This window comes from Tachyglossus aculeatus, chromosome 22 (assembly GCF_015852505.1).
Source record: "Tachyglossus aculeatus isolate mTacAcu1 chromosome 22, mTacAcu1.pri, whole genome shotgun sequence".
NCBI lineage: Eukaryota > Metazoa > Chordata > Mammalia > Monotremata > Tachyglossidae > Tachyglossus > Tachyglossus aculeatus.
The window spans coordinates 38,193,051-38,215,407 of record NC_052087.1 but is presented as its reverse complement, the minus strand read 5'-3'; the positions used below and the strand labels follow the sequence as shown (position 1 = coordinate 38,215,407).

At 53.0% G+C, this 22,357-nt stretch overlaps 1 protein-coding gene across 1 annotated transcript; it reads left to right on the top strand.

The window, feature by feature from the left end:
- Nucleotides 1–21,300, top strand: LOC119943675 (solute carrier family 22 member 6-A-like). Its single transcript, XM_038764793.1, has 10 exons — nucleotides 1–569; nucleotides 5,444–5,547; nucleotides 5,811–5,965; nucleotides 8,872–9,040; nucleotides 9,388–9,511; nucleotides 10,572–10,687; nucleotides 11,710–11,924; nucleotides 15,444–15,552; nucleotides 20,406–20,609; nucleotides 20,734–21,300. Exons 1-10 carry the CDS (start codon nucleotides 168–170, stop codon nucleotides 20,819–20,821), a joined length of 1,686 nt encoding a protein of 561 aa, XP_038620721.1. The 5' UTR covers nucleotides 1–167; the 3' UTR covers nucleotides 20,822–21,300.
- The last annotated feature ends 1,057 nt before the right edge of the window (nucleotides 21,301–22,357 follow it).

Genomic DNA, 22,357 nt, shown 5'->3' with positions numbered 1-22,357 from the left:
GGCGGCAGGGAGGATCGGATGGCGGGGCCTGGAGCCCCCCACCGGGGCCGGGGCTGGGCTCCCGCTACCACCCACCACCGCATTTCCACACTGAGTGTTCTCGGGCCCGGACGGCCACTTCCCACCCGGCCAGGGGTGGGGTTGGGGGGTTGGCCCTGCCGGACGCCATGACTTTCGCGGAGGTCCTGGAGCAGCTCGGGGGCCTGGGGCGCTTCCAGTGGGTGCACATGGCTGCCTTGGTGGCCCCGGTGCTGCTCACGGCCTCCCACAACCTCCTGCAGAACTTCTCGGCCGCCGTCCCTCGACACCACTGCCGGCCCCACCCTCCACCCCCTGGGACCCCGGCGGGGAACTGGACCGCCGAGGCCCTGCTCAGGGTCTGGGTCCCGCTGGACACCGGCCGGAGGCCGGTGAGCTGCCTCCAGTTCTCCCACCCGCAGTGGCAGCTCCTGGAGCCCGACAACGGCACGACCACCAATGGGACCACCGCCGCCGCCGCCGCCACCGAGCCCTGCCGCCACGGCTGGACCTATGACCGCAGCGAATTCACGGAGACCATCGTCACGGAGGTAACGGGGAGCCCGGGCTTGGAGACAGCCGGGCTGCTCAGGAGCGGCCCAGAGCCCACTGTTGGGTAGGGACTGTCTCTATATGTTGCCAATTTGTACTTCCCAAGCGCTTAGTACAGTGCTCTGCACACAGTAAGCGCTCAATAAACACGATTGATGATGATGATCTTCCTCCTTTCCCCCTTTTTTTCAATGATATTCGCTAAGCGCTTACTATGTGCCAGGCACTGTACGAAGCACTGGGGTAGATACAAGATAAAGGGGTTGGACACAGTCCCTGTCCAACACTTACGTTCATGTCTGTCTCCCTCTCTAGACTATAATAATAATAATGATGGCATTTATTAAGCGCTTACTATCTGCAAAGCACTGTTCTAAGCGCTGGGGAGGTTACAAGGTGATTAGGTTGTTCCACGAGGGGCTCACAGTCTTCATCCCCATTTTACAGATGAGGTCACTGAGGCCCAGAGAAGTGACGTGACTTGCCCAAAGTCACACAGCTGACAATTGGCGGAGCAGGGATTTGAACCCCTGACCTCTGACTCCAAAGCCCGGGCTCTTTCCACTGAGCCATGCTATAAGTTTGTTGTGGGCAGGGAATGTGTCTGTTTATTGTCATTACACTTTTCCAAGCGCTTAGAACAATGCTTTGCACACACTAAGCGCTCAATAAATACAACTGAATGATTGAATTAATGAAAGTCCCACATGGGACTGGCAGTCTTAACTGCCATTTTACAGATGAGGCAACTACTATGGGTCGGAGGCGACTCGACGGCATAAAACAAGACAAATGAGGCAGAGAAGCAGCCTGGCTCAGTGGAAAGAGCACAGGCTTGGGAGTCAGAGGTCATGGGTTCAAATCGCAGCTCCGCCGCTTGTCAGCTGTGTGACTTTGGGCAAGTCACTTAACTTCTCTGTGCCTCAGTTACCTCATCTGTATAATGGAGATTAAGATTGTGAGCCCCACATGGGACAACCTGATCACCTTGTATCCTCCTCAGTGCTTAGAACAGTGCTTTGCACGTAGTAAGCACTTAAAAAATACCAAAATTATTATTTGCCCAAGGTCACACAGCAGATGAGAGGAGGAGCCGGGATTAGAACTCCCAGGAGAGCGCTCTATCCTACAGGCCTCACTACTGTTTCCCCTCCCGCTACCCTACTCTCACATCCCTGCAAATCCTTTCAGCCGTCCAGCCAACTCTGGCCACCTGACCCTCCTGCAGACTAGTTATCGTGACCCGTTGCTTCGGCCCACCTTGTCCAGCCTGTCTTGGATTTTCCTCCTGGCAATGCCCCCAGCAACTTCCCCCCCACCCCTCAACCCCCCACATCCCCCTAGTCCTCAGTCCTCCCCATCCCTCTTCTCTTGTCGGTCCGTTTCCCCCCACCCCCCATGACTTCCCTGGAGTCCCCCCAGCTCCTCCCCGCCCCGCTCCCTTCTCCAAAGCTGCTCGTTGCTTCCTGCCCCTCTCCAGCCTTCTCCCCCAGACCGTCCCTTCCTCCTCTCTCCCTGCGAGGCTTCTTCTCCACCACAGCCACACCACCTTCGGCTCCTGGGAGTCTTTCTCCCTCCAGAGAATCTAAGGGCTCAGGCCTATGCAACCAGAATGGAAGGTTAGGAAGGAGGGAGAGAGAGATGGAGGAGTCCTCCCCCTGGCCTGGAATGCCCTCCCTCCACACATCCACCAAGCTAGCTCTCTTCCTCCCTTCAAAGCCCTACAGAGAGTTCACCTCCTCCAGGATGCCTTCCCAGACTGAGCCCCCGTTTTCCTCTCCCCCTCCCCATCCCCCCCGCCCTACCTCCTTCCCCTCCCAACACCTGTATATGTGTTTGTACAGATTTATTACTCTATTTTACTTGTACATATTTACTATTCTATTTATTTTGTTAATGATGTGCATGTAGCTTTGTTCTGGCGACTTGACACCTGTCCACATGTTTCGTTTTGTTGTCTGTCTCCCCCTTCTAGACTGTTGTTGGGTAGGGACCGTCCCTATATGTTGCTGACTTGTACTTCCCAAAGTGCTTAGTCCAGTGCTCTGCACACAGTAGGTGCTCAATAAATACAACTGAATGAATGAGGAGGAAGCCATGATGTGCCTGCCTCTCCCACCTGCAGGTTGCCCTGGCAGAGCGGGGGGCTTCTGCCCAAATTTGGGGACCCCAGTGAGGGAGGTGAGGAGGGTTAGCAGGGTCTGGAGGGAGAGGCCAGGAACCTGGGGGGCTCGAGGTCACCAAGTGAGAAGGGTCAGTGGTGTAGACGGTTGGGCAAGGACCAACCAGCTCCCCCCTTCTCCTATCTCTCCTCGCTGATCTACTACAACCCATCCTACCCCCTCCACTCCTCTCAAACCAACCTACCCTCTGCAGCTCGATCTCATCTTATCCCACCTCCGACACTTTGCCCACATCCTCCCTCTGGCCTGGAACTCCCTCCCTCTTCATATCCTGGAGAAGCAGCGTGGCTCAGTGGAAAGAGCCCGGGCTTTGGAGTCAGAGGTCATGGGTTCAAGTCCCGGCTCCGCCAATTGTCAGCTGTGTGACTTTGGGCAAGTCACTTCACCTCTCTGGGCCTCAGTGACCTCATCTGGAAAATGGGAATACAGACTGTGAGCCCCGCGGTGAGACAACCTGATCACCGTGTAACCTTCTCAAGGCTTAGAACAGTGCTTTGCACATAGTAAGCACTTACTAAATGCCATTATTATTATTATTATTATATCCAACAGACCGTCACTCTCCCCACCCTCAAAGCTCTCCTAAAATCACATCTCCGAAAAGCCTTCCCCGATTAAGCCTAATTCCCCGACTCCTTCTATGTCACCTATGCACTTGGATCTGTCCCCTTTAAGCACTTATTATCCACCCACCTTCAGGCCCACAGTACTTAGGTATATATCCTTATACCCTGCCATTTTCCCTCTCTCTAATTTATTTAGATTGTAAGCTCCTTGTGGGCAGGCATCGTGATTCCCTGCTTTAAAGTACTGTCCTCTCCCAAGCACTTAGTACAGTGTTCTGCCTAGAGTAAGCGCTCAATGAGTACCGCTGATGGGCTGACTGGAGTCTGGCATATGATGAGCTGACAAGCAAACTAATAATGATACCATAATAATTCATTCATTCAATCATATTTATTAATAATAATAATAATGGTGTTTATTAAGCGCTTTCTATGTGCAAAGCACTGTTCTAAGCGCTGGGGAGGTTACAAGGTGATCAGGTTGTCCCACTGGGGGCTCACAGTCTTAATCCCCATTTTACAGATGAGGTAACTGAGGCACAAAAGTCACACAGCTGACAATTGGCAGAGCTGCCCAAAGTCACACAGCTGACAATTGGCAGAGCTGGGATTTGAACCCATGACCTCTGACTCCAAAGCCCATGCTCTTTCCACTGAACCACGCTGCTTCTCTGAGCACTTACTGTGTGCAGAGCACTGTACTAAGCACTTGGGAAGTACAAGTCGGCAACATATAGAGACGGTCCCTACCCAACAACGGGTTCACAGACTAGATGGGGGAGACAGACAACAAAATAAAACATGGAGACATAATTGTGGTATTTGTAAAGCACTTACTATGTGCCAAGCACTGTATTAAGCGCTGGGGTAGATACAAGACATAGTCAGGTTCCACACGGGGCTCACAGACTAAGTAAGAAGGAGAACGGGTATTGAATTCCCTTTTTGCAGATGAGGCCCAGAAAAGTGAAGTGACTTGGCCAAGGTCACACAGCAGGAGCCGGGGTTAGAACCCAGGTCCTCTTACTCCCAGGCTCATGCTATTTCCTCTGAGAAGCAGCATCCTCTGAAAAGGCAGTCCGCCAGAACTTTTCTGTGGCCCAGATTCATCCTTCCGCCCATCCCGACTCCATGGCCGACTCCAGAGAAGCATCTTCGGAGAATCCGATCGGGGACAGGAGGGAGCATCCCAAAATGGGGAGGCAGGGATCGAGAGACGAAGCGTAGCCTAATGGATGACACACAGGCTGGAAGCCCGAAGGACCCGTGTTCTAATCCCGTCTGTATCCCTTGTCTGCTGTGGGCCCTTGGGCAAATCAGTTCCCTCATCCGTAAAATAGGGATTAAGACTGTGAGCCCCTGGGCGGACATGGACAGTGTCCAACCCGATTAGCTTGGATCTTCCCCAGCGCTTAGAATGGTGCCTGCCACATTCATTCATTCAATCGTATTTATTGAGCGCTTACTGTGTGCAGAGCACTGTACTAAGCGCTTGGGAAGTACAAGTTGGCAACATCTAGAGACGGTCCCTACCCACCAACGGGCTCACAGTCTGGAAGGGGGAGACAGACAACAGAACAAAACACGGAGACAGGGGTCAAAATCGTCAGAAAAAATAGAATTAAAGCTATATGCATGTCATTAACAAAATAAATAGTAAATATGTACAAGTAAAATAAATAGAGTAATAAATCTGTACAAATATATATACAGGTGCTGAGGGGAGGGGAAGGAGGTAGGGCGGGGGGATGGGGAGGAGGAGAGGAAAAAGGGGGCTTAGTGTGGGAAGGCCTCCTGGAGGAGGTGAGCGCTCAGTAGGGCTTTGAAGAGAGGAAAAGAGCTCTCATACATTTGTCTAGACTGTAAGCTCTAGACTGTAAACTTGTCTTCTAGACTATAAGCTTGTTATGGGCAGGGAAGTAAGCACTTCACAAATTCCACAGAGAGAGAGGCTGGCAATGTGGCCGGCAGCTGTGCCCAAAGCGCTGTTCTTCCCCAACAACTGTGAGGGGTAGGGTCTCTGGCTCTGCTCAGCCCCCCAAAAGGGTCCCAGCTGGGCTGGTGCCACCCCCGGCCTTCTGCCCTGACTGAGGGTCCTTCCCCCGCTGTGTCTCTCTTCTCCAGTGGGACCTGGTGTGTGACTCATGGACTCTGACCCAGATGGCCCAGTCCATTTACATGGCGGGGGTACTGGTGGGCGCCCTGCTCTTCGGGAGCTTCGCGGACAGGTGCGGTCTCCTAGGGAGGAAGCGGGGGCGCGGGTTATGGGCGGTGGGGAGGAGAGCCGGGATAGGACCCGGGCGTCCCACCCCCAGGGCCCTAGCCGCTGCAGTGGCCCATCGCAGCCCCCATCCTCTCCACCTTGGCTCACACCCCTCCTTAACTCTCCATCCCCCTGTTTGCCCCTCACCCATCCCGGCTCCAAACCCGGGGAGCTGGTCCCTCCTCCCGGGGGGTCCCCTGTGACCTGCCTGCCTCCGGGGGTCCCCAGGTTTGGGCGTAAGGCCCTGCTCAGCTGGTCCTACCTGCAGCTGGGTGTGGCAGGAACGTCCATGGCCTTCTCCCCTGGCTTCTCCACCTACTGCGCCCTCCGCTTTCTCGTCGGGATGGCGCTCTCCGGGATCGTCCTCAACTGCATCTCGCTTGGTAAAGACCCCCCCCCAACCTCTCTCCATTTCCCTCTGGCCCCCACCCATCCCACCAACTCCACCCCTCTGAGCTCTATCTTCCTTCCCTCTTCTCTCCCCTGAATCACCAAGCCCACCAGATCTCCTTTTTCTTTTTGATGGCATTTGCTAAGCGCTTACTACGTGCCGGGCACTATTCTAAGCGCTGGGGTAGGTACAAGCTAATCAGGTTGGACACAGTCCCTGTCCCACACGAGGCTCCCAGTATTAATCCCCATTTTACGGGTGAGGGAACCGAGGCACAGAGAAGTAAATTGACTTGTCCAAGGTCACACAGCAGACAAGTGGCAGAGCAGGGATTAGAACCCAGGCCCTGGCCCTCTCCACTAGGCCACCCTGCTTCTCCTTGGATGTGTGCCCCCTACTATGGCCACCCAGTCCCCCAGCCCAGCATCACTCCCCTAACTTCATTTAATCGTACTTACTGAGCACTTACCGTGTGCGGATGTGCGGAGCACTAAACTTAGAGCTTGGGAGAGTACAATACAACAGTAAACAGACCCATTCTCTTGCCCACAACGAGCTTCCAGTCTAGAGACTAACCATCCCTTTGTACTGCCTGTAGTTCCCCATCCCTGCCCCTCTCGCCCTCCTGCCCACATCCCACCCGCCCGCCTTCACCCCCAGCTCCCGCTCCTCCTCTTTCCCCAGACCCACAGCCTGGAATGCCATCACTCAAGCGCAAGAACAAATTCTGTTTTGGCTCCATGGGATTTCTTACCCTGGGGCTAGGCTGGGCCTCGGACACAGGACAGGGAGGGAGGAAGCTGCCTCTCGGGTTTCCATAAACACCGGCCTGTTCCCCTCTCGGGGCTCACCCCCATCATCCCGGCTCACACCCATCGGCTTAATTGCTTCCCCTGCTTCTCTCCAGGCCCCTGGTTCTCATCCAGGAAGGGCTTGTGCCCCGACTCCCCTCTGGGGCCTATTAACTCCCCAGTGTCTGGATGTTAGCAAATGCCTGCAGGATGGGCAGGAGACAGAGAAGGGGTGGGCTGGAGGCCGGAGGCATGGCAGAGCCTGGATCTTGCCGCCCACTCCAGGGCTCTCCCACTGTGTCCCTGTCCTGGGGTGGGAGAGGGGAAGATGGCAGGGATAATTGGGGGACAATATGATGGAAGACCAAGGGGTTCAGGGGCAGAAAATCAATTCTGCTCCCTCTTGATGCCCCTTTTTTATATTTGTTAAGCGCTTATGATGTACCAGGCACTTTACTAAGAACTGGAGCAAACTGGAAGCTAATCAGGTTGGACACAGTCCCTGTCCCATGTGGAGCTCAAGGTATTCATCTCCATTTTACAGAAGAGGGAACCGAGAAGTGAAGTGACTTACCCAAGTATGCAAGGAGAAAGAGGGCAGGGGAAGGCTGGAGAAGGACTCCCACCATGACCAGGGGGGAAGGAGTTCCCTCATTTCTAAAATGGGGGTGAAGACTGTAAGCCCCATGTGGGACAGGGACCATGTCCAACCTGATTATCTTGTATCTTCCCCAGCGCTTAGAACAGTGCCTGGAACATAGTAAGCGCTTAACAAATACCATTTTTAAAAAAAAATTAAGTTTCTGGTGGGACCAGGGTGGAGGAAGACTATCACTGGGTTTGCCCCCTGGCACCCTCCCCAGGGCACAGAGGCACCCAGGCCACCATCTACATACCAACAATCCTGCAGGCCTCTGGCAGGGCCTCCCATGCCCTCCAATGAAGTGACTTAGGTCAGCTGCTTCTTTGTCCTTCGGCTTCAGCAGCCCTAGGTATAGTGGAGGCACTCAATCACCTTGCCCTCTCCTGCCTCACCTCGCTGACTTCCTACTACTACTACTACTAATAATAAAAATGGTATTTGTTAAGCGCTTACTGTGTGCAAAGCACTGTTCTAAGCGCCGGGGGGGATACAAGTTGATCAGGTTGTCCCGCGTGGGGCTCACAGTCTTAATCCCCATTTAACAGATGAGGGAACTGAGGCCCAGAGAAGTGAAGTGACTTGCCCAAAGTCACACAGCTGACAATTGGCGGAGTCGGGATTTGAACCCATGACCTCTGACTCCAAAGCCTGAGCTCTTTCCACTGAGCCACACTGCTTCTCTACAACCCAGCCCGCACACTTCATTCTTCTAACGCCCCCCGCTGTACCTTGAGCTCATCTATGTCGCCGCCGACCCCCTCGCCTGCCTCTTCCTCTGGCCTGGAATTCCTTCCCCCTTCGTATATAACAGACCACCTTGCTCCCCACCTTCAAAGCCTTATGAAAATCACATCTCCAAGAGGCATCCGCCAACTAAGTCCTCATTTCCCAACTCCCTCTCCCTTCCCTATCACTTATGAACTTGGATCTCTACCCTTTAAGCAATCGGTATTCACCCCATCCTCCACCCATAGCCCTCTGGTATATAGCCATAACATTTTAATAGCTGTCTCCCCTCTAGACTGTAAACTTGTTGTAGGGAGGGAATGTGTCTACCAACTCCGTTGTCCCAAGTGCTTGGTACAGCGCTTAGAACAGTGCTCTGCACATAGTAAGCACTTAATAAATGCCATCATCATCATTATTATTATTAAAGTGCTCTGCACACATTAAGCCCTCAGTAAATATCACTGGTTGATGGAATAAAGTCTCCAAAAAAGGCCCAGGAAGCAGCTCGTCAGATGGTCAGTGGGAAGCAGTTCTAGGCCCACGGGAGAGCGTGGGATTTGCAGACACACGGAGGTGGGAGAAGAAGGCATTGAGGGATGCAGGAAGGAAGGAAGGAAGGAGGAATTCCAGGAACAGAGGGAGCCCAGGAGAGATATGGGGGCCCAAGGGGAGTCGGGAAGGGGCGGCCGGGTGAGGCCGAAGGGGGCGTGGGGACCCAAATACGTTCCTTTCCAGTCTTGGAGTGGGCGCCCACCCGGACCCGCACCATCACCGGGGTGCTGACAGGCTACTCAGCTACCCTGGGGCAGATCCTCCTCCCTGGCCTGGCATTCGCCTTCCCCAACTGGCGCTGGCTCCAGCTGGCCATCTCCCTGCCCTTTTTCATCTTCTTCTTCTACTCCTGGTAGGTGCATGAAGCAGGGCACATGCCTCATGCCCGGATGGAAGTGGAGGGGGTGGGCAGGCGAGGTAGGGAGGAGGAGGGAGGGTAAGGTGAGGTGGGGGCAGGTGGGCAAGCTTCAGGCTCAGAACAGACCCCGGGCCTCAACCAAACTGCTCCAAGGCAGGAGATAGTTTGGCCAGGGGCCGTCCTTGTGGTTGGCACACCACTATCTCTCCCGACCCACCTTCAGTTGACACTGGGTGAGGGGAGACGTTTCCTCCCAGAGTCGGGGGACAGAATTGGAAGTGGGGGTGTGGTGGCCCTTGGGGTTGGGCTCCCCTCTGGGGGTCTTCTTTGTCCCCGGCCAGGTGGTTTGCGGAGTCGGCACGCTGGCTGGTCCTGGCGGGGAGGCCCCAGGAGGCCGTCCGGGTGCTGAAGAGGGTCGCCCGGATCAACGGGGAAAAGGCCAAAGGAGACGAGCTCAGTGAGGAGGTGAGGAAAAAGAGAAAGAGAGCACACTTGCCCCTCAACCCAGAGAGTAGGGGGAGCATCAGGGCATGCTGGACTCTGGCCCCTCTGATGGGACCGATGCCTAGGGGGTAGGGGCAGGGGGGGGGGGGGGGCACTGTTCCCGTCTGCCCAGAGCCCAGGTCAAAACTGCCACATTAGGGCCTAATGCCAAGCGGTTCTGGTCGGCCTACAGCCTCCCGGGCAAGGTGGCACGGGACTGAGCCTTCATTCTGGGTACTGAAGAGGGCCGGCCGGATCAGTGGGGAAAAGGTGGAAGGAGACAAACGCAGAAGGGGGGAAGGGAGAGAGAGAGAGAGTGCGCTTGCACCTGAGCCCAAAGAGCAGGAGAAGCCTCAGGGCAGGCTGGACTCTGGCCCTTCTGATGCTCCCCCTTTTAGACTGTGAGCCCACTGTTGGGTAGGGACCGTCTCTATATGTTGCCAACTTGTACTTCCCAAGCGCTTAGTACAGTGCTGTGCACACAGTAAGTGCTCAATAAATACAATTGATCGATTGATTGATTGAGAATGATGCCCTGGGTGGTGGGAGAGCTCTCAGCTGCCCAAAGAGCCCAGGTCAAAACTGCCTCCTTAGGCCCCAGTACCAAGAGGCTCCGGTCGGTCTCCAGCCTCCCTGGCAAGGTGACATTGGACTGAGTCTTCAGTCTACGGTCCCTCTCTTTCCCTCCCACCCTCGTCTGTCCCTCTGGTGTTGCCTGGCCCCGGGGGTGTTGGGGGAGCAGTGCCAGGGAGCCAGAGGCCAGGGGGCTCTGACTGCCATAGGGTGGGAGGCCCAGGCCCCCACTGGGACCCCACAGGCACGATGGGTTTACTGGCCGAGCCACTGGCCAAAGTCTCGGTGAGTTCCGGATGCTAACCAGTGCCTCTGCCTGAGAATGACCGAAATGATTGTGGGATTTGTTAAGTACCTATTCTGTGCCCAGCGCTGGGGGAGAGCCAGTAGACTGAGGAGTGGCTGAACGAGCAGGCAGATGGGCCTCGGTTGGGTGGCAAAACCCGGCGGCTTCTGGTCTCTGGCCCAGGTCCTGCAGGCCCACCTGCAGAAGGAGCTGGCCCTCGCCCAGACCCCCGTCACCCCCTGGGACCTGGTGCGCACACCCGTCGTGCGTCACATCTCCTGCTGCCTGGCCGTGGTCTGGTACGTTCGGAGACCCCTCCGGGGGCAGACAGCGGGGGGGCCCGGGGCGGTCCTGGCTCCACCAGGGGTTGGCTACCAAAGAGGAGTGGGAGGTTTTGCCCCGGTCCTCCAGGAAGAGCCTCTAAAAGTGCTCTGCGCATTGTAAGAGCTCAATAAATACGACTGAATGAAACAATGAATGAATAAGTTCACCCAGACGTTCCAGAGCACACTTGTTCTTCAGCTGCTTTTCTATATGGCTTTCACAACCTCCTTGTGGTGTAGCCCGGATCTAACTTCATTTTACAGGTGGGGAGACTGAGGTACAGGGAAACTAAGTGACATAAGAAAAGCAGCGTTGCCTAGGAGATAGAACCCAGGCCTGGAAGTCGGAAGGACCTGGGTTCTAGTCCCGGCTCCGCCACTTGTCTGCTGTGTGACCTTGGGCACTTCTCTGTGCCTCAGTTACCTCATCTGTAAAATGGGGATTAAGTCTGTGAGCCCTATATGGGATAGGGACTGTGTCCAACCTAATTTGCTCGTATCCACCCCAGTGCTTAGAGCAGTGCCTGGCACATAGTAAGCGCTTAACAAATTCCACAATTATTATTATTGTTGTTGATCATAATAACTGTGCCAAGCATCGTAATAAGTCCTGGGGTAGCTACAAGATAATCGGGCCCACATGGGGCTCACATTCTAAGCAGGAGGGAGAACAGGTATTGAATCCCCATTTCGCAGGTGAGGTAACTGAGGCCCAGAGAAGTGAAATGACTTGCCCAAGGTCACACAGCCAAGTGGCAGAGTGGGATTGGAACCCAGGTCCTCTGAATCCCAGGTCCGTTTCCTTTCCACTAGGCCACGTTGCCTCCTCTAACACGGGGACAGCCCAGGCGCCCCAAGGCAGAAGGATTTCCTCCGGCTCTAGGGCTGGCCCGGGGCCTACTGAAGCGTTTAGTACAGTGCTCTGCACGGAGAAAGCGTGCGATAAATCCCACTGATTAATTGATTGATTGTCTCCCCCCTCCGCCCCACCACTGAAGGTTTGCCACCAGTTTCGCCTACTACGGCCTTGCCATGGACCTGCAGGGCTTCGGGCTGCCCGTGCACCTGCTGCAGCTGCTCTTCGGCTCCGTGGACATTCCTGCCAAGCTCCTCTCTACCCTGGCCATGAGCCAGGCCGGCCGGCGGGGCACTCAGGTGGCTGCCCTCGTGCTGGCGGGACTGGCCATCTTGGCCAACCTGTTCGTCCCCCACGGTGAGCCAATCCACAGCAAGTTGCCCCTGTCCGACCCTCCGGGGTAGACACGAGCTAATCAGGTCGGGCACCATCCATGTCCCACGTGAGGCTCACAGTCTTAATCCTCCTTTTACAATGAGGTAATTGAGGCACAGAGAAGTGAAGTGACTTGCCCAGGGTCACCCAGCAGCAGACAAATGGCGGAGCTGGGATTAGAACCCAGATCCTTCGGAATCCCAGGTCCGTGCACGACCCACTAGGGCATGCCTATTCTCATGCGTCTATCTCATTCATTCATTCATTCAATCATATTTATCATCATCAATCGTATTTATTGAGCACTTACTGTGTGCAGAGCACTGTACTAAGCGCTTGGGAAGTACAAGTTGGCAACATATAGAGATGGTCCCTACCAACAGTGGGCTCACAGTCTAGAAGGACTGTCTCTCTATAGAAGGGCTGTCCGGCTGGCTAGAATTGTCAATCGGTCAATTGTATTTATTGAGCACTTACTGTGTGCGGAGCACTGTACAAACTGCTTGGGAGAATACAAGAAATCAATGAACAGATGCATTCCTTGCCCACAGTGAGCTTACAGCTTAGAGTGAACTGATAAAGTCAGCTGGAAAAGAAGAGGAGAAGGGATGGGAGGAGCTTTCTCTTCCCCACTTCTTGCCCTTTTTTTCCCCTTCCCCTCTCCTTTTCTCCTCTTCCTGCCCTCTTTGACCCCTTCTATTTTCCACCTGGTTACCTGGGAAGGGTTGGCCCAGCACAAAGCTGACCCTGATGGGACTTCAGTCCTTTGGGAGTCAGGGAGGAGGCCCAGCTGGGCAGCCCGGCTTCTCTGAGCCAGAAGTGAGCCTCAGCCAAGCCAGACAGGGCCCGGCCGAGCCTCATCTCCACACGAGCCGCATTTCTGAATGTGTGCAGCTGCCCCCTCCTCAAGACTGCTAATAATAATTATCATTATCATGGTTTTCACTGGAGGCAGCATGGTCTAGTGGGAAGAGCACAGACCTGGGATTCAGAGGATGCGGGTTTTAATCCCGGCTCTGCCACATGTCTGCTGTGTGACCTTGGGTAAGTCACTTAACTTTTCTACGCCTCCTCTGTAAAATGGGGATTAAGACTGTGAGCTCCACGTGGGACAGGGGCTGGGTCCAGACTGATTACCTTGTATCTACCCCAGTGCTTAGAAAAGTGCTTGGCACATAGTGAGCACTTAACAAATACCATTATTATTATTGTTACTATCGACTGCAAATAGGGGTACTATCTCTTAGAAGTAAGCCTCAGCCTCAGGCCTGATCTGGTCTGGTTTTAACTCAAGCTCTGCTGCCCTGGCTGCCACTCTAGCCAAGCCCAGCCCAGACCAGGACTGGGGAAGGGGCTTACTTCTCAGGGACAATACCCCTACTTGCATCAGTAATAATGATAATAATAATAATGATGGCATTTGTTAAGCGTTTATTATGTGCCGAGCACTGTTCTAAGCACTGGGGTAAATACAAGGTAATTAGGTTGGCTGTTGAGGACGGCAGCAAGGGAGTCTGAGTTAGCAAAGAAGAGGGAGGGACTACTAGAGAAAGATGATGCCTATGGAAAGAGGGAATCTGACTGGGCCTTTGGAGTCCAGTCAGTGGGTCAGGGATAGAACTAAGGGTGAGGGATGTGAGAGTCTGGAGGCGTGGAGACTGAATCGGAAGTCGTGGGTTCTAATCCTGACTCCGTCACTTGTAATAATGATGGTATTTATAAAGCGCTTACTATGTGCAAAGCACTGTTCTAGGCACTGGGAAAGTTACAAGGTGATCAGGCTGTCCCACGGGGGGCTCACAGTCTTCATCCCCATTTTACAGATAAGGGAACTGAGGCACAGGGAAGTGAAGTGACTTGCCCAAAGTCACACAGCTGACAAGTGGCGGAGCCGGGGTTTGAACCCATGACCTCTGATTCCAAAGCCCGGGCTCTTTCCACAGAGCCACGCTGCTTTCCACAGTCAAGCTTGTCTGCTGTGTGACTGTGGGCAAGTACTGCGCTTCTCTGGAGCTCAGTTACCTCATCTGTAAAATGGGAAGTGAGATTGCAAGCCCCGTATTAGACAGGGACTGTGTCCAACCTGATTAGCTTGTATCTATCCCAGTGTTTAGTACAGTGCCTGGCACACAGTAAGCACTGAACAAATACCACAAATATACCATTTGATCTGGGGGCTGGGCTGAAACCAGAGGAGAGAAGATGCCTGGGAACATTCAGTCATGAAGGGGCAGGTCTCTCCCCACCTCTCCCGTCTGCCTACCTTCCAGCTTCTTTTTTTTTTATGGTATTTGTTAAGCGCTTACTATGTGCCAGGCACTGTCTTAAGCACTGGAGTAGATACAAGCTAATCAGGTTGGACACAGTCTCCGTCTCACATGGGGCTCACAGTCTTAATCCCCATTTTACAGATGAGGTCACTGAGGCCCAGAGACAAGTGGCAGACAATAATAATAATAATAATGATAGCATTTATTAAGCGCTTACTATGTGCAAAGCACTGTTCTAAGCTCTGAGGAGGTTACAGGGTGATCAGGTTGGCCCACGGGGGGCTCACAGTCTTCATCCCCATTTTACAGATGAGGTCACTGAGGCCCAGAGACAAGTGGCAGACAATAATAATAATAATAATGATAGCATTTATTAAGCGCTTACTATGTGCAAAGCACTGTTCTAAGCTCTGAGGAGGTTACAGGGTGATCAGGTTGGCCCACGGGGGGCTCACAGTCTTCATCCCCATTTTACAGATGAGGTCACTGAGGCCCAGAGACAAGTGGCAGACAATAATAATAATAATAATGATAGCATTTATTAAGCGCTTACTATGTGCAAAGCACTGTTCTAAGCGCTGGGGAGGTTACAAGGTGATCAGGTTGTCCCATGGGGGGCTCACAGTCTTCACCCCCATTTTACAGATGAGGTCACTGAGGCCCAGAGAAGTGAAGTGACTTGCCCAAAGTCACACCGCTGACAATTGGTGTCAGGAGGCCTTCCCAGACAGAGCCCCTTCCTTCCTCTCCCCCTCGTCCCCGTCTCCATCCCCCCCTTCTTACCTCCTTCCCTTCCCCACAGCACCTGTATATATGTATATATGTTTGTACAGATTTATTACTCTATTTATTTATTTATTTTACTTGTACCTATCTATTCTATTTATTTTATTTTGTTAGTATGTTTGGTTTTGTTCTCTGTCTCCCCCTTCTAGACTGTGAGCCCCCTGTTGGGTAGGGACCGTCTCTCTACGTTGCCCACTTGGACTTCCCAAGTGCTTAGTCCAGTGCTCTGCACGTAGTAAGCGCTCAATAAATACAATTGATGATGAATTGGTGGAGCCGGGATTTGAACCCATGACCTCTGACTCCAAAGCCCGGGCTCTTTCCGCCGAAACACTCTGCTGCTCTTAAAAGTGGCGGAGCTGGGATTAGAGCCCCGGTCCTCGGGCTTCCAGGCCTGTGTTCTAGCCACTGGACCACACTGCTTCTCTTTTTGTCTCCTTCTCAGAGCTCCGGGCCCTGCGTACCACCCTGGCCGTGCTGGGGAAAGGCTGCTTGGCCGCGTCCTTCAACTGCATCTATCTGTACACCGGGGAGCTCTACCCCACCGCCATCAGGTACAAGCGACTCTGGGGGTGTGGAGGGGAGAAGAGAGGAGGGGAGAGGCTGGCACTGGCCTAGGGAGAAGGGGGAGAGGTCAGGTCCCTTGTTGGGCCACCAGAAAAAAGAAATCATAGCATTGATCAAGCGCTTACTACGTGCCTGGCACTGTACTAAGCGTGGAGGCAGATACAAGCAGCGAGAAGCAGCGTGGCTCCATCATCATCATCATCATCAATCATATTTATTGAGCGCTTACTGCGTGCAGAGCACTGGACTAAGCCCTTGGGAAGTACAAGTTGGCAACATACAGAGACAGTCCCTACCCAATAGTGGGCTCACAGTCTAAAAGGGGGAGACAGAGAACAAAACCAAACGTACTAACAAAATAAAAGAAATAGAATAGATATGTACAAGTAAAATAAATAGATAAATAGAGTACTAAATATGTACAAACATATATACATGTATACAGGTGCTGTGGGGAAGGGAAGGAGGTAAGATGGGGGGATGGAGAGGGGGATGAGGGGGAGAGGAAGGAAGGGGCTCAGTCTGGGAAGGCCTCCTGGAGGAGGTGAGCTCTCAGTAGGGCCTTGAAGGGAGGAAGAGAGCTAGCTTGGCGGGTGGGCAGAGGGAGGGCATTCCGGGCCCGGGGGATGACGTGGGCCGGGGGTCGATGGCGGGACAGGCGAGAACGAGGTACGGTGAGGAGATTAGCAGCAGAGGATTGGAGGGTGCGGGGTAGGAGCAGAGGGTGCGGGGTCATAGGTTCAAATCCCAGCTCCACCAAATAATAATAATAAGAATTTTGGTATTTGGTAAGCGCTTACTATGTGCAAAGCACTGTTCCAAGCACTGGGGAGGATACAAGGTGATCAGGTTGTCCCACGTGGGGTTCACAGTCTTAATCCCCATTTTCCAGTCGAGGGAGCGGAGGCCCAGAGAAGTGAAGTCCTCCAGGAGGCCTTCCCAGACTGAGCCCCTTCTTTTCTCTCCCCCTCGTCCCCCTCTCCATCCCCCCCGTCTTACCTCCTTCCCTTCCCCACAGCACCTGTATATATGGATATATGGTTGTACATATTTATTACTCTATTTATTTATTTATTTATTTATTTTACTTGTACATTTCTATCCTACTTATTTTATTTTGTTGGTATGTTTGGTTCTGTTCTCTGTCTCCCCCTTTTAGACTGTGAGCCCACTGTAGGGTAGGGACTGTCTCTATGTGATGCCAATTTGTACTTCCCAAGCGCTTAGTACAGTGCTCTGCACATAGTAAGTGCTCAATAAATACGATTGATTGATTGATTGATTGATTGATTGAAGTGACTTGCCCAAAGTCACACAGCTGACAAGCGGAGGAACAGGGATTCAAACCCATGACCTCTGACTCCAGGGCCCAGGCTCTTTCCTCTGAGCCACGCTGCTTCTCTAATGTCAGCTGTGTGACTTTGGGCAAGTCACTTAACTTTTCTATGCCTCAGTTACCTCATCTGTAAAATGGGGATAGAGACTGCGAGCCCCACGTGGGACAACCTGATCACTTTGTAACCTCCCCAGCGCTTAGAACAGTGCTTTGCACATAGTAAGCGCTTAATAAATGCCATTATTATTATTATTATTATTATTATTACAAGGTAATAGGGTTGGACACGGTCAGCAGACGGAGCCATGGAAAATGTTCTCCGGGCCAGGCCGGAGCCATTTTCTGGTTAGGGGAGGAAGTCTGAGATGTGGGGTATATCAGGGAAACTGAGGCTTTTTTAAGGTTCCTTAGGTAGCCAGCACAGGGGGCCTCTGAGCTAGGCTGACTCTGAGCTGGGAGAAGAGGGCTTCTAGACTGTGAGCCCGTTGTCTTCTAGACTGTGAGCCCATTGTTGGGTAGGGACCGTCTCTATATGTTGCCAACTTGTACTTCCCAAGCGCTTAGTACAGTGCTCTGCACAGAGTAAGCGCTCAATAAATGTGATTGAACTGAATGACTGAATGAAAGAAATAAAGGGGAGGAGTTTGGAGAGAGATAGTTGGGGGTAGAGTGGGCGGCGGGAGTGGAGATGGCCAGGAGCTGTAGGGACTGTCTCTCTATGTTGCCAACTTGTACTTCCCAAGCGCTTAGTACAGTGCTCTGCACACAGTAAGCACTCAATAAATACAATTGATGATGATTGATTGATTGGAGCAGCAAAGCCAGGCAAGAACTCAGAGTACAAGGGCGAAGGAGCTGGGATGTGAAGCGGCCCTGAGAGGGAGGTGTAAAAGAGGTGTCTTCACCCTTGTACTCACCTCTTTAATCACCCCTCCCTCAGCACCACAGCACTCATGGCCTTCTCTGTCATTTTTGTATTTATATCACTGTCTAAACTCACTCTAGACTGTAGGCTTGTTGTGGGCAGGGAATGTTCTACCACGTTGAACATTGAGAAGCAGCATGGCTAGGTGGAAAAAACACGGGCTTGGGAGCCAGAGGTCATGGGCTCTAATCCCGGCTCCCCCACATAATAATAATAATAATGGTATTTGTTAAATGCTTACTATGTGCAAAGCACTGTTCTAAGCACTGGGGGGATACAAGGTGATCAGGTTGTCCCACAGGGGGTTCACATTCTTAATCCCCATTCTCCAGATGAGGTTACTGAGGCCCAGAGAAGTGAAGTGACTGGCCCAAAATCACACAGCTGACAATTGGCGGAGCCGGGATTTGAACCCGTGACCTCTGACTCCAAAGCCCGGGCTCTTTCCACAGAGCCACGCTGCTTCTCTACCACATGTCTGCTGTGTGATCTTGGGCAAGTCACTTATTTATTCATTCATTCATTTAATCATATTTATTGAGCGCTTACTGTGTGCAGAGCACTGTACTAAGCGCTTGGGAAGTACAAGTTGGCAACATATAGAGATGGTCCCTACCCAACAGCGGGCTCACAGTCTAGAAGGGGGAGACAGACAACAAAACAAAACATATTAACAAAATAAAAGAAATAGAATAAATATGTACAAGTAAAATTGAGTAATAAATATGTACAAACATATATACATATATACAGGTGCTGTGGGGAGGGGAAGGAGATAAGGCGGGGGGGGTTGGGGAGGGAGAGGAGGAGGAGAGGAAGGAGGGGGCTCAGTGTGGGAAGGCCTTCTGGAGGAGGTGAGCTCTCAGGAGGGCTTTGAAGGAAGGAAGAGAGCTAGCTTGGCGGATGTGCGGAGGGAGGACATTCCGGGCCAGGAGGAGGACGTGGGCCGGGGGTCGACGGCGGGACAGGTGGGAACGAGGCCCGGTGAGGAGGTGAGCGGTGGCAGAGGAGCAGAGGGTGCGGGCTGGGCTGCAGAAGGAGAGAAGGGAGGTGAGGTAGGAGGGGGCGAGGTGATGGACAGCCTTGAAGTCGAGGGTGAGGAGTTTCTGCCTGATGCGCAGTTTGATTGGTAGCCACTGGAGATTTTTGAGGAGGGGAGTAACATGCCCAGAGCGTTTCTGCACAAAGACGATCCGGGCAGCTGCGTGAAGTATAGATTAAAGTGGGGAGAGACAGGAGAATGGGAGATTAGAGAGGAGGCTGATGCAGTAATCCAGTCGGGATAGGATGAGAGATTGAACGAGTAGGGTAGCGGTTTGGATGGAGTGGAAAGGGTGGATCTTGGCGATGTTGCGGAGCTGAGACTGGCAGGTTTTGGTGACGGATCGGATGTGAGCGGTGAATGAGAGAGCGGAGTCGAGGATGACACCAAGGTCGCGGGCTTGTGAGACGGAAAGAATGATAGTGCCATCAACAGTGATGGGAAAGTCAGGAAGAGGGCAGGGTTGGGAGGGAAGATAAGGAGTTCAGTCTTGGACATGTTGAGTTTTAGATGGTGGGCAGACATCCAGATGGAGATGTTCTGAAGGCAGGAGGAGATGTGAGCCTGGAGGGAGGGAGAGAGAGCAGGGGCAGAGATGTAGATTTGGGTGTCATCAGCATAGAGATGATAGTTGAAGCCGTGGGAGCGAATGAGTTCACCAAAGGAGTGAGCGTAAATAGAGAACAGAAGGGGACTGAGAACTGACCCTTGAGGAACCCCTACAGTAAGGGGATGGGTGGGGAGGAGGAGCCCGCAAAAGAGACTGAGAATGAACAGCCGGAGACATAAGAGGAGAACCAGGAGAGGACACTTAACTTCTCTGAGCCTCAGTTCCCTCATCTGTAAAATGGGGATTAAGACTGTGAGCCCCACGTAGACAACCTGATCACCTTGTATCCCCCCCAGCGCTTAGAACAGTGCTTTGCCCAAAAGCGCTTAACAAAATGCCATCATCATTATTATTATTATTACCAGCTCTGTTATACTGTACTCTCCCAAACGGTTAATTCGGGGCTCTGCACCCAGAAAGCACTCAATATCAAACGTATTCTTTGAGCGCTTACGGTGTGTGGATCACTGTACTAAGCACTTGGGAGAGTACAACAGAACACTGTAACAGAGTTGGTAGGCACGCTTCCACGTTTCCAATCGATGGATTGAGTCTGGAGGGGATAGGGCAGAATCCAGGCCCGAGTCCCGGGCCCGGCTGCGTAGGTGACTCCCCTTGTCCCCTTGTGGGCAGGGAATGGGTCTGTCATATTGTGACATTGTACTCTGCCAAGCACTTAGTACATTGCCCGGCACACAGTAAGCACTCAATAAATACACGATTGACTGCCCGACTGACTGGTTTTGTTAGTATGTTTGGTTTTGTTCTCTGTCTCCCCCTTTCAGACTGTGAGCCCACTGTTGGGCAGGGACTGTCTCTATATGTTGCCAATTTGTACTTCCCAAGCGCTTAGTCCAGTGCTCTGCACACAGTAAGCGCTCAACAAATACGACTGATGATGATGATGATGATGGTCTCTCTCTGCAGGCAGACCGGGTTGGGTGTGGGCAGCACCATGGCCCGGGTGGGAGGCATCGTGGCCCCCGTGGTGAAGCTGATGGGTGAGAGGACCCCCCTGCTGCCCCCCATCATCTACGGGGCCACCCCCGTCCTCTCCGGCCTGGTGGCCCTCGCCTTGCCAGAGACCCGGAACCAGCCCCTGAAGGACACCGTGGAGGAAGTGGAGAACGGGTAAGTAGCAAGCTGCCCCTCTGTTTCTTCTCCTCCCTCTCCCCAGCCCCCTTTTCTCTCCCCCCTTCCCCTTTTTTTCCCCTTCCTCAGTCTCCCCCTCCCTAGTCACATTCTGACCCCGCAGAGCCCGGCGGCTAGGAGAGGCTGAGCCCCAGCAGAAGATTTCTCTCCGGGCCCCGGCCGGGGACCCGCAAGGAGGTGCCCACAAGTGACCCTGAGTCCAGAGAACTCATTTCGGGCACCAGGACGTGAGATCCGGGAACCAGATTTCCGGACCAGAAAGCAGGGTACCTGGATTCAATGCCTGACTCCGTCGCTGATGTCCTGAACTCCAAGTCCGCCCCCCTCCCCTATTTACATCCGTGCCTGGGATGCTCTAGTTTTATTCTCCCAGGAGACAGGAGGATGAGCATGATGATCTGTGGCGGTTTCCGTGAAATATCCCCCCACCTCCTCGTGTGCCCGGCATATAGTAAGCGCTTAACAAATACTCCAGCGTGTGGATCCAACGTGTGAGGCAGAATAAAACTCAATTTTTCTTCCCTGGTCAGCTTCGGCCTTTAGTGGGCCTGAGCTCTGTCGCCCTCAGGGCACTCTCCCTCCCACCGGCAGAGAACCTCAGTTTCCCCGCCAGTCAACCAGGGCCACGCACCTGGGGGGGAGTTCAATAAATCACTGTGGGGGATGAGGAGGACGTGGTCTCTGCTCTTTGCCGCCGCTCCGGATTCCCTGCCCTTGAATCTCTAGCTGATTTGGGCCCATTGCTAGCCTCAGTTTCCCCCCCTGGAAAACGCGGGGGGCAGGTGGGCAGGGAAGTGGGGGTTGTGCCCGGGCTGGGGGTTGGGGGGCTGCAGCTGGTCAGGTCCCGAGGCGCCCGGCTCCTCCTCCTCCCCACCATGAGCTGGGGCCCTAACTCAGTTGTTTTCCATCCGTCACAGGGCTGAGCCGTAAGCAAGCAAGTTCTGCGGCCTCCAATCAATCAATCAATCAATCGATTGTATTTATTGAGCGCTTACTGTGTGCAGAGCACTGGACTAAGCGCTTGGGAAGTACAGGTTGGGAACATATAGAGACGGTCCCCACCCAACAGTGGGCTCACAGTCTAGAATCAATCAATTAATCGTATTGATTGAGCGCTTACTGGGTGCAGAGCACTGGACTAAGCGCTTGGGAAGTACAGGTTGGCAACATATAGAGACAGTCCCTACCCAACAGTGGGCTCACAGTCTAAAAGGGGGAGACAGAGAACAAAACCAAACATACTAACAAAATAAAATAAATAGAATAGATGTGTACAAGTAAAATAAATAAATAAATAAATAGAGTAACAAATATGTACAAACATATATACATAAATACAGGTACTGTGGAGAAGGGAAGGAGGTAAGAAGGGGGGATGGAGAGGGGGACGAGGGGGAGAGGAAGGAAGATCATTAATAATAATAATTCATTCATTCATTCATTCCTTCAATCGTATTTATTGAGCACTTACTGTGTGCAGAGCACTCTATGGAGAAGCTGCTGTGGCTCAGTGGAAAGAGCCTGGGCTTTGGAGTCAGAGGTCATGGGTCCAAATCCCTGCTCCGCCACTTGTCAGCTGTGTGACTTTGGGCAAGTCACTTCACTTCTCTGGGCCTCAGTGACCTCATCTGTCAAATGGGGCTGAAGACGGTGAGCCCCACGTGGGACAGCCTGATGACCTTGCATTCTTCCCAGCGCTTAATAAATTCAAATTTAATAGTTCAAAT

What these genes read in the sequence shown, in the direction of transcription:
- LOC119943675 (XM_038764793.1), top strand. Translation starts at nt 168, where the DNA reads ATGACTTTCGCGGAGGTCCTGGAGCAGCTCGGGGGCCTGGGGCGCTTC. An exon ending in CTCTACCCCACCGCCATCAG is followed by an intron (nt 15,553 to 20,405) that starts GTACAAGCGACT and finishes CTCTCTCTGCAG; the next exon opens with GCAGACCGGGTTGGGTGTGG. An exon ending in GTGGAGGAAGTGGAGAACGG is followed by an intron (nt 20,610 to 20,733) that starts GTAAGTAGCAAG and finishes CTGACCCCGCAG; the next exon opens with AGCCCGGCGGCTAGGAGAGG.